This window comes from Alosa alosa, chromosome 14 (assembly GCF_017589495.1).
Source record: "Alosa alosa isolate M-15738 ecotype Scorff River chromosome 14, AALO_Geno_1.1, whole genome shotgun sequence".
In the NCBI taxonomy this organism is placed as follows: domain Eukaryota; kingdom Metazoa; phylum Chordata; class Actinopteri; order Clupeiformes; family Clupeidae; genus Alosa; species Alosa alosa.
Window position 1 is genome coordinate 12,128,971 of NC_063202.1, and position 12,500 is coordinate 12,141,470.

Below are 12,500 nucleotides of genomic sequence, written 5' to 3' on the forward strand. Positions count from 1 at the left end.
AAGACCCAGCTCTTTAGAGAACATCTCCTCTTATAGCACCACTTACAACAAGTCTTGCTGATCCTAGCACTTACCAGCCGTCTTGAACTGACACTCAACTGTTTAAAAACAGCACTCACTGATGCACTTATTCTTACTGTACTCTACCGTTTTTAAATTGAACTAAAATTGTTGAGAGAATTGCTTTAAAACTTAACTGTTACCATGTTGTTAGTCGCTTTGGTTAAAAATGCGTCAGCTAAATGTAATGTAATGAAATGTAATGTAATGTAATTTGCTCGATGGCGTCAAGAGGCTAGATATGGTAACATCAATATAGTGAAAAGGGGTGAACAACACCATTATTTAAAGCCTAGCTCGCTTAATAGAAAATAATACATGTAAGCACACATATATTTGGACAGTCTTTTTTCCAAAAGGAACTTCAGTTGTACTTCAGCTGTCACAAAATGTAGTGGAGTAAAAAGTACAGATACATGAAAAAGCGACTTAAGTACAGTAATTGAGTAAATGTACTCAAGTAATGTCCACCACTCACTACCGCACACACAGATACACACACACACACACAGACTTCACTACCGCACACACAGATACACACACACACAGACTTTACTACATTACTCGTGCTGTTTAGGTTACTGCTGTCTGGAAAAGACGTGCAAACAGTAACAGTCTGATTTCATGTCACCTGCTAGTCAAGTCAAGTCAAGTCAAGTTTATTTATATAGCGCATTTCATACACAGAGGTCATTCAATGTGCTTTACATAAACAAAACAAAATAAAAAAAACACAATAATAACAAATAAAAGCATAGAAGGGCAATATAGTCAAAGAATAGTAAAAAAGAAAAAACAAAACACACAAGGTAAAATCATTTCAAAATAGAGAATGATTAAAAAGACAAAATAAAAGACACAAGGTAGAATCATTTTCCAGACAGATTCAGAAATTATAACTCAGTGCAGTTAGCAGAAAGCATCTGAGAATAGTTTGGTCTTAAGTCTAGATTTAAAACTGGCTACAGTTGGGGCCTTTTTAATTCTTTTAGTTCCCTCTGTCTTCCTCACCTTCTCCCAACAACACTCACAGTCTAGGCTTGTGTGTGTGTGTGTGTGTGTGTGTGTGTGACAGGTGTGTTTGAGCTGACTTCGTTCCAGATGCGTCCAGGCGGCCCATCGGTGTGGGGTGCGGCGTTCCAAGCTGCGGTCAGCGCTCACGCGGCCGTCGGCTACGCCTGGCCCGTAGGGGTCTTCCACAACGAGTTCGGACCTCTGAACCGCGGTGAGCTCTGATCTCCCTCTCTTTGGCTCAGTGTGTGTGTGTGTGTCTGTGTGTATGTGTGTGTTTGTGTACAGTCATGCAGCCATTGGCTATGGCTGGCCTGATCTTCCCTGTGTGTGTATGTGTGTGTGTGTGTGTGTGTGAGTGTGTATGAGTGTGAATGCGTGTGTGCGTGTGTCTCTGTGGGTGAGTGTATGTGTGTGTGAGTGTATGAATGTGCGCGCTGTGTGTGTGTGTGTGTATGAATGTGTGCAGCGTGTGTGTGTGTGTGTGTGTGTGTGTGTGAGTGTCTATATATACTCTATATGTATCTTTCTTCATATTGTCTGTGGTCTATTTAAATACAGTTTGCCATTGTCCACTCACCTTACATACTGTGTGGGTGTGTGTGTGGGTGTGTGCAGTGCATGTTCTTTGGTGGTATGAAGGGGCAGATCAGCGTGCAGCTGACAGACACAAAGCTCATGGGGACCCTCGAGTGGTGGCCGCAGGTAACACACACACACACACACACACACACACATGTACACACACACACACACACATGTACACACACACACACACACACACGTGCACACTCACACACATGTACACACACACACACACACATGTACACACACACACACACACACACACACACACACACACACACACACACACACACGTGCACACTCACACACATACACATGCGTACACTCACACACATAGACATGTGCACGCTCACACTCACACACACACACACACAAACACACAAACACATGCACAAACCGCACAAACACCAGTGTTGTGCGGTCTGTCCGAAATTAAGCGGTCACCCGCGGATAACCGCGTTTACCCTCAGTTCAAATTAATTAAATATGTATATTTAAAAAAAGTACTTTGAAAAAGTATTATGAGAAGGCTAACATCAATATTTAACTCATAATTGCTTTTCAAAGATATCATTGGTTGCAGCATACTTGCCACATAGTCAAGTCCAGTCAAGTCAGTTTTATTTGTGTAGCGCATTTCACATGCACAGAGCGCTACTTGCCACGTAGGCAAGTGTGACCTATCTACCTCTGTGATATGGAGACGCGAGAAGTTCAAATAATAAAGACACCCCTCCAGGAAAAGCCATATTATGGGAAATATTTGGAGAGGTTCTTAAAGAAGATGACAGTAGTGCAAGTTATGTTCTATGCACTTCTTGCAAAGCTAGAAGTATGACAGCCACAAAACAGGCATGACCAACATGACTCACGCTGAAAGCCCTCCCAGCCAAACCAAGAAAGTGCCTTTTCCCAGACCTCAAGCAAGCAATAGATTGCGTTATATTATACACTAACCTGGAACAGCTTTTTTAAACTAGGCACAAAACCTAATGACAAGTCGCTCAGTAAAATAATGCTGATACTTTACCACCTGCCCACATTAAGCTTTTAGCCTCCAGCCGTGAGCATTTGATAAGGGATGTCATGGGTAAAGGGTGCATGCAGGAATGTAATGTTACACAGACTACACACATGCCATGGTAGGTTCGCGCATTGGTAGCCTATGCGTATAAAAGTTACCTTAGTTTGTTGTGTCTGTGACTTTAAACAGTGCTTTAAGTTTAGTAAAGCTTTGTGCTTCATTCAGCATTATAAACCAGTTCTTATGCTAATGTTTTGAACAGCAATATATATCTCTTTTGCCTACCTTTCTGCCTCCACCATTTCTGTTTTCGAAATTATGTCCATGGCCTTGAAGTCTTATCTTAGTGTTTAGCTAATCCTTAGCTGGTTGCGTGCGTGCTAGCGCTTTTATTCTCATTATGTCATGCCTAGCTGTGTGTAGTTCTACTGCACAACATTTCGCAAATAAATGAGTTTGTTTTACAGAAATGGCCTACTGTCACACTGCATGGTAGACTATAACCAAACATTTTGTAAATAAGCGGGTCGGATCGCAGGTCGGTATAATTTTGTTTTAATTAAAGGTGCTCTAAGCGATGTCATACGTTTTTAGGCTAAACATTTTTTTGTCACTTACAGCTCCAAAAACAGCCACAAAACAACTTGGGCAAACCTTGCCCATAAAAACATAACAAACTGTTCCAGCAAATCACCGACGAGATGCGCGCTTAGGAGCGTTTCAATTGCACGAGAGGGAGGAGGAGTAAGTAGCGAGCTAGTGTTCTGTTTTGTTTGAACGTCAACAAAAGTGACGTTACCCAGCATTGCTTAGAGTGCCTTTAATATTCGCGTTCTGAGTTGTGGTTTGGTTGATTAAAATATCGGGCGAGCTCGGGTCGCTTGTGACCAGACCCGTACACCACTGATTCACACACACACACACCTGCGCACGCTCACACACATGCGCACGCCCACACACACAAACACACATACACATGCCCATACTCACACACATAAATGAACAGTGACTGTATACACTATCCATATGTCTAACATCTAACAAGTGTTTGTGTGTGCATGTATATGCCTGCATGTGTGTGTGTGTGTGTGTGTGTGTGTGTGTGTGTGTGTGTTCTCTTTGCAGTGAGGGAGAGTGTGTCTTATCTGGCGTCCCAGCAGAATAAGCTCATGTTCCCCACATCGTTTTCCCCCATGAAGTGAGGTCACCCCCCAACGCCCCGCATCCCAAACCCACTGCCCCTTTATCCCACTACCCCTTTACTACCCCTTACCCTGCCCAACTACCCCACTGCCCCCTTATCCCACTACCCCCCTACCCCTTACTACCCCCCTACCCCCTTACCCTGCCCCACTACCCCACTACTCCCCACCTGCCCCTACCCCTGTACCCCACTACCCCCTGCCTCTCTATCCCCCCTGCCCCACTACCCCCCTACCCTGCCCCTCACCCCCCAGAGGCTGAAGTGTCCAGACCCGTCCAGATATGAAGAACAATCATTATTCACTAGCGATGTGATTAACCGTCATCTGATGCCTTTAACACTAACGGTGTCTTTAACCCTTTATATCACCCTAAGATGATGTTATGACTGAGATAGGGGTCGTGTGGAGGAGGTTATGAGTGCATGAATATATATGAATAATAAGGGACTAATGCAGAAAACATTGAGCTTGATTAAGCATGATTCATTAATTAATTAGTGAATTAATTAGTTATTGAGCATGGTTAAGAAGAGGATCAGTGCTTCAAACTTGAATCAAATTTGAATTCACTCCTGGGACCAGTGTGACGTGTTACTTCAGTTTGTAAGACGACACCTTCCTGTTACCTGCAGATACTGGAACACACACACACACTCACTTATGTAGGATGTTACGTCATTTTGTACTATGCTGTGAATATTAATACACACACACACCCACACACTTACCATTACACATATATGCGTAGCAGGGGTGGCTTAGGGGCAAGTGTTAAGTGAGTGGTGGCTTCCATCAGACCACAAGTTCTCCTTCTGTGCTCATCTATGTAAGATACGCTGCTAGTGCTGACTCACCCTCACCTGCTCTCATTTAAGATCATAGTAACCTGACAACATGTTTGTTTTACCTGCTTCACTCTCCTGTAATAAAAGTGAAGATATGACAAACTGAGTTATTTATGAAATCATAACACACACACACACATGTGCGCCTGTATATGAAATTAAGTTTCTTAAACAACTAGAATGTTTTAATCAAAAGCTGTTGCAGTCGTGTGAGCGAGGTGCTCAGGTGTTCTGAACAAACAGGTAATACTCCATACTTTACACACACACACACACACACACACACAGGGCTGCAGACATTACTGTGTACTGGATACACTCCATACTCTACACACACACACACACACACACATACATACACACACACAGGACTGCAGGCATTTACTGTGGCTGGATGGATACCTCCATACTCTCCACACACACATACACACACACACACAGGGCTGCAGGCATTACTGTGTACTGGATACACTCCATACTCTCCACACACACACACACACACAGGGCTGCAGGCATTACTGTGTACTGGATACACTACATACTCTACACACACACACACACACAGGGCTGCAGGCATGACTGTGTACTGGATACACTCCATACTCTACACACACACGCAGGGCTGCAGGCATTACTGTGTACTGGATACACTCCATACTCTACACACACAGACACACACACAGGGCTACAAACATTGCTTTAAGAAGTTTCTGCTTCTGTCTCCTAACTGGATACACACCATACTATACACACACACACACACACACACACACAGAGACCCATCCATATGAGAAATAGCACACCCAGAGACAATTGTACAGATTTGTGGTAGTTTTATTGTTGAGGTTAGTGAGTAACATCGCCCCCCAATGGCAGGCTAGTGCATACAGTCCTCTTAACACAGCCAGCCAAGAACAGACACAGTGCTGTCATGAGCACACCAGCGCCACCTGGAGTCACTCTCAGGGGCGGCTCATACGAACCCAGGTCACTCAGTGCTCCTCTCCCTCCCTTCCTTTAGGTATCTGGACACGGCACTGGACTGAACTCTGTTTAGTGTCTTGTCGCTATGAATACTGACATTTTTGGACTCTAGAAGTTAGTTATTATGCCTACATAGATTCTAGAAGTAGTTAATTGTAGGAACTGAAATGGTTGGACTCTAGAAGTCTTAGTTGTTTTGGATACTGATACGTTTGGATTCTATCATGACATTGTTGCCATGAATACTGCCTATACTGTTGAATCAGCTGAGGTATTCAGGTGCTGTGATTGTGCAGCTTGACTTAGCAAAGCAAAAGTCCCCTAGCAAATCTCTTAATAAACATTTATTACAAAAGAGCAATCGCTTCAATCACACACCAAGGCCTTACCACAATCGCTCTGATTAGTCAACACAATACATAATGCCCAATTGGACTTCAATTCTAAAATTGTAAAAGTGGTTCATAGATTCTGTTTCTATTTACAGCATAAATAAAGGCACATGTTAAACGCAGAGATCAAACACTCAAATGTCTGAGACTGAGATGATTCTTCATGTGTGTGTGTGCTTTAGAGAACTGAGTCACACATACAATTGGGGACTATGACTGGGCCCCAGATACACACACACACACACACACACACACACACACACACACACACACACACACACACACACACACATAGACAAGGACATCAATCATGGCAATTGTTCAAGTGAAACACACACTCATTGGTGTGTGTGTGTTGGAAATTGCAGTTGCATTGACTTGCATTGAGCTCCTCTGTCTCCACGGGCCCCCCTGCAGGCGGTACCTCCCACGGCAGAATTACAGGTCAGAGGTCGTCGCCACAGCAACAGGGAGACGCAAGGAGGAGGATGAAGGTGTCCTTGCGAGCACGCCGTCCTGGTTGCCAGGCGACGAGGAGTCACACAAAACTGTCCTTGACCTCCTTTGGTGGTGGTTTGGGGGAGGGGCCGTGGGCGGAGTTTAGGAGGGACATGCCCACCAGCGTGTCTTTGAGACGCACTGATAGGTCCTTGGCGTGTTCCAATGGGTCATCACTCTGGTCTTTAGCAAAGTTCACAAACACCTGAGGGAGAGACAGACTGTTAATACCCCAAACACACACGCACACACACTCTGATACACACATACACACACTCTAACACACACACTGTAGTCTGTGAGATACTTATACTTACACACACACACACACACACACACACACACCCACACTTACGGTTCCACACTCTCACACACACACATTCACCTGGTCTAGTGTGGTCTGTGAAACGGAGTAGTCCTCTATGCAGAGGCGCTGCTTGTGCTTGGCCAGTGTGCTGAAGATCCAGGCCAGGGAGCTGAGGGCCGAGGGCAGCTGGTACTGCAGCAGGTTCCTGTGCTTTTCCTTCAGCAGTGACCCGGGGAACTCGGCCTGGATGAACGCCATCACCGGGCCCAGGTCCGGCTCGGGACCGCCCACACGCAGGACGATGGTGTAGCCATCACCAAAGCGGTTCTTCAGGTGCTGCACGCTGCCCAGGCAACGGAACCGGCCGTTGACCATGATGGCCATGCGTGTACACAAGGCCTCACACTCCTCCATACTGCAGAGAGAGAGAGAGGGAGAAGGAGCGAGAGAGAGGGAGAGAGAGGAGATAGAAAGGGAGAGAGAGAGAAGAGAGAGGAGGAGGGCGGAGAGTAGTGATCATACGGTTTTTGGTTTGTTTATTGTGGTGTTTCAATGTGTGTGTTTGATTATACCTGTATATATGTGTGTGTGTGTGTGTGTGTACCTGTGTATGTGTGTGTTTGTATATGCGTGTGTGTGTATGTGTGATTATACCTGTGTGTTTGTATGTGTGCGCGCGTACCTGTGTGAGGTGAGCACCACTGATCGTCCCTCCTTGATGATGCTGTGGATACAGTCCCAGAGGGCTCTGCGGGCTTTAGGGTCCATCCCAGTGGTCGGCTCATCCTGCAGGACATCAGAGTGGACTCAGTCACACACACTTTCCGGACAGAGGTGGCAGCTGTGTGTGTGTGTGTGTGTGCTCACCAGGAACACGACAGGAGGGCCTCCAATCAGGGCGATGGCAGTAGAGAGCTTCCTCATGTTGCCTCCACTGTAACTGCCTGCGGCTTTGTCCACGTACTTCACCAGACCCAGCTTACGGATGCCCCACTCTGCCACCTACACACACACACACACACACACACACACACACACACACACACACACACACACACACACACACACAGAGTTGTTAAATATACATATATTTCATTCATCCCCCTACATACACACATAAACATTTCTACATACATACACACACACACACACCTTTCTCCATCTCTGATACTCACTACAGTCATGGGCACTCCTTTAAGTACGGCACACACACACACACACCCCACACACACACACACACACACACACACACACACACACACACACACACTCCTGCTTCCCACACCTCCCCAACACACACACACACACTGATGCTCACACACACACACACACACCACACACACACACACACACACACACACACACATACACACACACACACAGACACACACACACACTCACCAACACACACACACTCACACATACTCACCAACACACACACTCCCCAACGCACTCACACAAACACACACACACTGATACTCACATCCACACACACACACACACTGATACTCACACACACACACACACACACACACACACACACACACACACACTGCTACTCACATCGCAGACTTCGTCCTCGGGCACCCCTCTGAGGATGGCGTAAAACTCCAAATGCTCTCGGCCCGTCAGGAGGTCGTGGATGGCATCAAACTGAGGGCAGTAGCCCATGTTCTGATGCACCTCATCAATCTCACGCAGAATACTGCAAACACACACACACACACTTTAATTACACACCCTTACATATGCACATGTAACAGTGGCATAGTGTGTGAACAGAGGCATAGTGTGTGTACAGTAAATGTATATTTAAGTGTAAGTGTGTGTAAGTGTAAGTGTGTGTGTGTGTGTGTGTGTGGTTTTGTGTGTGGTTGTGTGTGTGTGTGTGTACCTGTCAACATGTGTGTGTTTGTATATCGCGTGTGTGTGTATGTGTGATTATACCTGTGTGTTTGTATGTGTGCGCGCGTGCCTGTGTGGTGAGCACCACTGATCGTCCCTCCTTGATGATGCTGTGGATACAGTCCCAGGGCTCCTGCGGGCTTTAGGGTCCATCAGTGATTAGGCTCATCCTGCAGGGGACATCAGAGTGGACTCAGTCACACACACTCGGACAGAGAGTGGCAGCTGATGTGTGTGTGTGTGTGTGTGTGTGTGTGTGCTCACCAGGAACCACGACAGGAGGGCCTCAATCAGAGGCGATGGCAGTAGGGAGCTTCACTCATGTTGCCTCCACTGTAACTGCCTCGCGGCTTTGTCCCGTACTTCACCAGACCCAGCTTGGATGCCCCACTCTGCCACCTACACACACACACACACACACACACACCTACACACACACACACACACACACACACACAGGTTGAGTTGTTAAATATACATATATTTCATTCATCCCCTACATACACACATAAGCATTTCTACATACATACACACACACACACCTTTCTCCATCTCTGATTACTACAGTCATGGGATCCTTTATGGACATCACACACAGTCGTTTTACCCACACACACACACACACACACACACGCGCACGCACACGCACACTCGCCAACACACACAACGCCCAACACACACCTGCAGCACACACACGTTTACACACAAACACACACACACGCACACACACACACACACACACACACACATCATGCCACTCATACACCTGGACACAGACGCACGCATCGCCAACACACACTCACACATGCTCGCCAACACACACACTCCCCAACGCACTCACACAAACACACACACACTGATACTCACATCCACACACACACACACACACTGATACTCACACACACACACACACACACACACACACACACACACACACACACACACTGCTACTCACATCGCGGGGCTTAGTCCTCGGGCACCCCCTCTGGGGGATGGTGGTGGAATCCAAATAACCATCCCGTCAGGGATCGGGTGGATGGCGTCAGGCCTGGGGGCAGTGGCCCATGTTCTGGTCACACCTCATCGATCTCCATGAGGGATGCTGCCAGACACACACACACACACTTTGATACACACCCTTACATATGCATGTAACAGTGGCATAGTGTGTGAACAGAGGCATAGTGTGTGTACAGTAAATGTATATTTAAGTGTAAGTGTGTGTAGAGATGAAATGATAAGGATATTGATATCAGTAATGTTTTTAATGATTTATTGTCAGTGATGATGATGATATCTGTGTCGATTCGCGTTCATCAGATATTGATGATGTGTGTTCTGTTTAAACAAGTGGGCCCGAAATTATTATCTTCGCATCTCACCTCTTCCCTGCTAGGAAGGCCTCTCCACTGGTGACCGGTGAGTCTCCAGTCAGCATCTTAAAAGTGCTGGTCTTCCCTGCACCATTCACTCCCAACAACCCGAAACACTGGAGAGAGGGATAGAGAGAGAAGAAGAGAGAGAGAGAAAGAGTGAGGGAGAGAAGAGAGATAGAGGGAGAGATAGAGAGATAAAAGTTATTAGAAAGGTGAAAATAATAATGTTATTACATTTAGCAGACACTTCTTGACCAAAGTGACTTACATATGTCAGCTATATTAACTTAGGGTTAAAAATTGACATCAAGGGACCTGTGATTGGAAGCCCGAGGGACCGACAACTTTCAGGCTACTGCCCGTCTATTGCTCGTAACCACTACACTACCACCGCCCCCAGCAGTGCACAACAACCACACACACACACACACACACACACACACACACACACACACACACACACACACACACACACACACACACACACACACACACACACACACACACACACACACACACACACACACACACACACACACACACACACACACACACACACACACACACACACACACACACACACACACACACACACACACACACACACACATCCACTCCTGGGGGGATGCCCACACACAAGCGATCCACTGCCGGCTTCTGCTTCTTCTTGTATACCTATGGAAACAACACACAAACACACACACACATTACTTATAAAACACAAATACAGAAATGGTGATTTAGACTGTAGGTGGTTCTTGGTTTTTGTATGCTTGGTGAGAAAGATGTATGGCAATAAAACCCATTTCATGTTATGACGCACACACACACACACACACACACACACACACACACACACACACACACACACACACTCGGGTTGATCAGCTCAGGATCATTGTCGCTCGTACTATCGGATGGTTCTCTCGCCACATCCTCATCCTCCTCCCCTACAGGCCTCAGCTTCACACTCATAGAACTACACACACACAAACACACACACACACACCCCACACACATTATACACACACCGCACACACACACGCCACACACACACACACACACACACACACACACACACACACACGGACCACACACACACACACAAACACACAGACCCCACACGTTAATGCATGCACACACACACACACACACACACACAGACACACACACACACGCACACACACACATTATACACACACACACAGACACACACACACACAAACACACACACACACACACACACACACACACAGACACACAGACACACACCCCACACACATTATACACACACATGCACACACACACACACACACACACACACACACACACACACGCACACACACACATTATACACACACACACAGACACACACACACACACACACACACAAACACACACACAGAGGAAGAAACAATCACATGTTTAAATCAGCTGTGAACTGTGATGTCAGTAGGTGGAATGGTGAAGAGGAAGATGATGCTGATGCTGGTGGTGATGATGCTGGTGGTGATGATGAAGGCCTCACCTGGGCTTGAAGAAGAAGCGGTACTGGATGAGGATGGTGATGATGAAGAACACCGCCCCCTCCACTGCCATGGCAAACAGGTTCTTCCCCACCATGTCCCAGTCCAGGGGCGAGCGGAACCGGTTCTCCCCTGAGGAACACGCACAGCGTTAGAACACAGTGGAATTGGCTGCTGTTTGAGCATACATGTGTGTGTGTATTTCATGTGTGTTATTATTAATGAAATGTGTGTATGTGTGTGTCATAGTATGTGTTAATTATTAAGGTGGGTGTGTGTGTATTAATACAACTATTGAGTATTATAGTGCGTGAAGGGGTATGGGTAGAATAATGTGTTTATGTGTCAATAGCTATATTATTAATATATAATGGTGAAGAATATTAGTGTGGTAATAATATAAGTATATATACTTTTTTGATCGTGAGGAAATTTGGTCTTTACATTTAGCAATGGTGAATTGAGTGAAACACTCAGCACACAGTAAACACACAGTGAGGTGAAGCACACACTAATCGGCGCCATGAGCTGCCTGCAACAACGGCAGCTTTTCGGGGGAGCAGTGATGGCGAGGGGTTAGGTGCCTTGCTCAAGGGCACTTGTGTGTGTGTGTGTGTATGTGTATGAGTGTGTGTGTGAGTGTGTGTGTGTGTGTGTGTGAGGTGTGAGTGTACGTGCTCACCGAAACGTTCCAGGGCATCAGCCATGGCCTGGTTCTTCACCATGTCGATGAGACCACGCCCCAAACAGAAGTGCGGGAAAATGAGGAACACGTTCTTCAG

General features: G+C 46.3%; 2 protein-coding genes across 2 annotated transcripts in view; one reads left to right on the top strand and one right to left on the bottom strand.

Annotated features, from left to right (window-relative positions):
• The window catches only part of nipsnap3a (nipsnap homolog 3A (C. elegans)), a 9,591-nt gene extending 5,595 nt beyond the window's left edge, over positions 1-3,996 (top strand). Inside the window, exons 4-6 of the mRNA XM_048263470.1 lie at positions 1,136-1,285; positions 1,690-1,776; positions 3,806-3,996. Of these exons, the coding sequence (XP_048119427.1) occupies positions 1,136-1,285; positions 1,690-1,776; positions 3,806-3,882 (314 nt within the window). The 3' untranslated portion in view covers positions 3,883-3,996. The remainder of the gene's footprint in view (positions 1-1,135; positions 1,286-1,689; positions 1,777-3,805) is intronic.
• A 1,550-nt stretch (positions 3,997-5,546) lies between these two features.
• LOC125307636 (phospholipid-transporting ATPase ABCA1-like) overlaps positions 5,547-12,500 on the bottom strand; it is a 42,161-nt gene continuing 35,207 nt past the window's right edge. The window contains exons 38-47 of the mRNA XM_048263690.1: positions 12,401-12,500; positions 11,721-11,850; positions 11,066-11,171; positions 10,807-10,867; positions 10,199-10,307; positions 8,475-8,616; positions 7,779-7,913; positions 7,594-7,697; positions 6,990-7,326; positions 5,547-6,809 (exon numbers count right to left, since the gene is read on the bottom strand). The exon at positions 12,401-12,500 is cut by the window's right edge and continues 24 nt beyond it. Of these exons, the coding sequence (XP_048119647.1) occupies positions 6,645-6,809; positions 6,990-7,326; positions 7,594-7,697; positions 7,779-7,913; positions 8,475-8,616; positions 10,199-10,307; positions 10,807-10,867; positions 11,066-11,171; positions 11,721-11,850; positions 12,401-12,500 (1,389 nt within the window). The 3' untranslated portion in view covers positions 5,547-6,644. The remainder of the gene's footprint in view (positions 6,810-6,989; positions 7,327-7,593; positions 7,698-7,778; positions 7,914-8,474; positions 8,617-10,198; positions 10,308-10,806; positions 10,868-11,065; positions 11,172-11,720; positions 11,851-12,400) is intronic.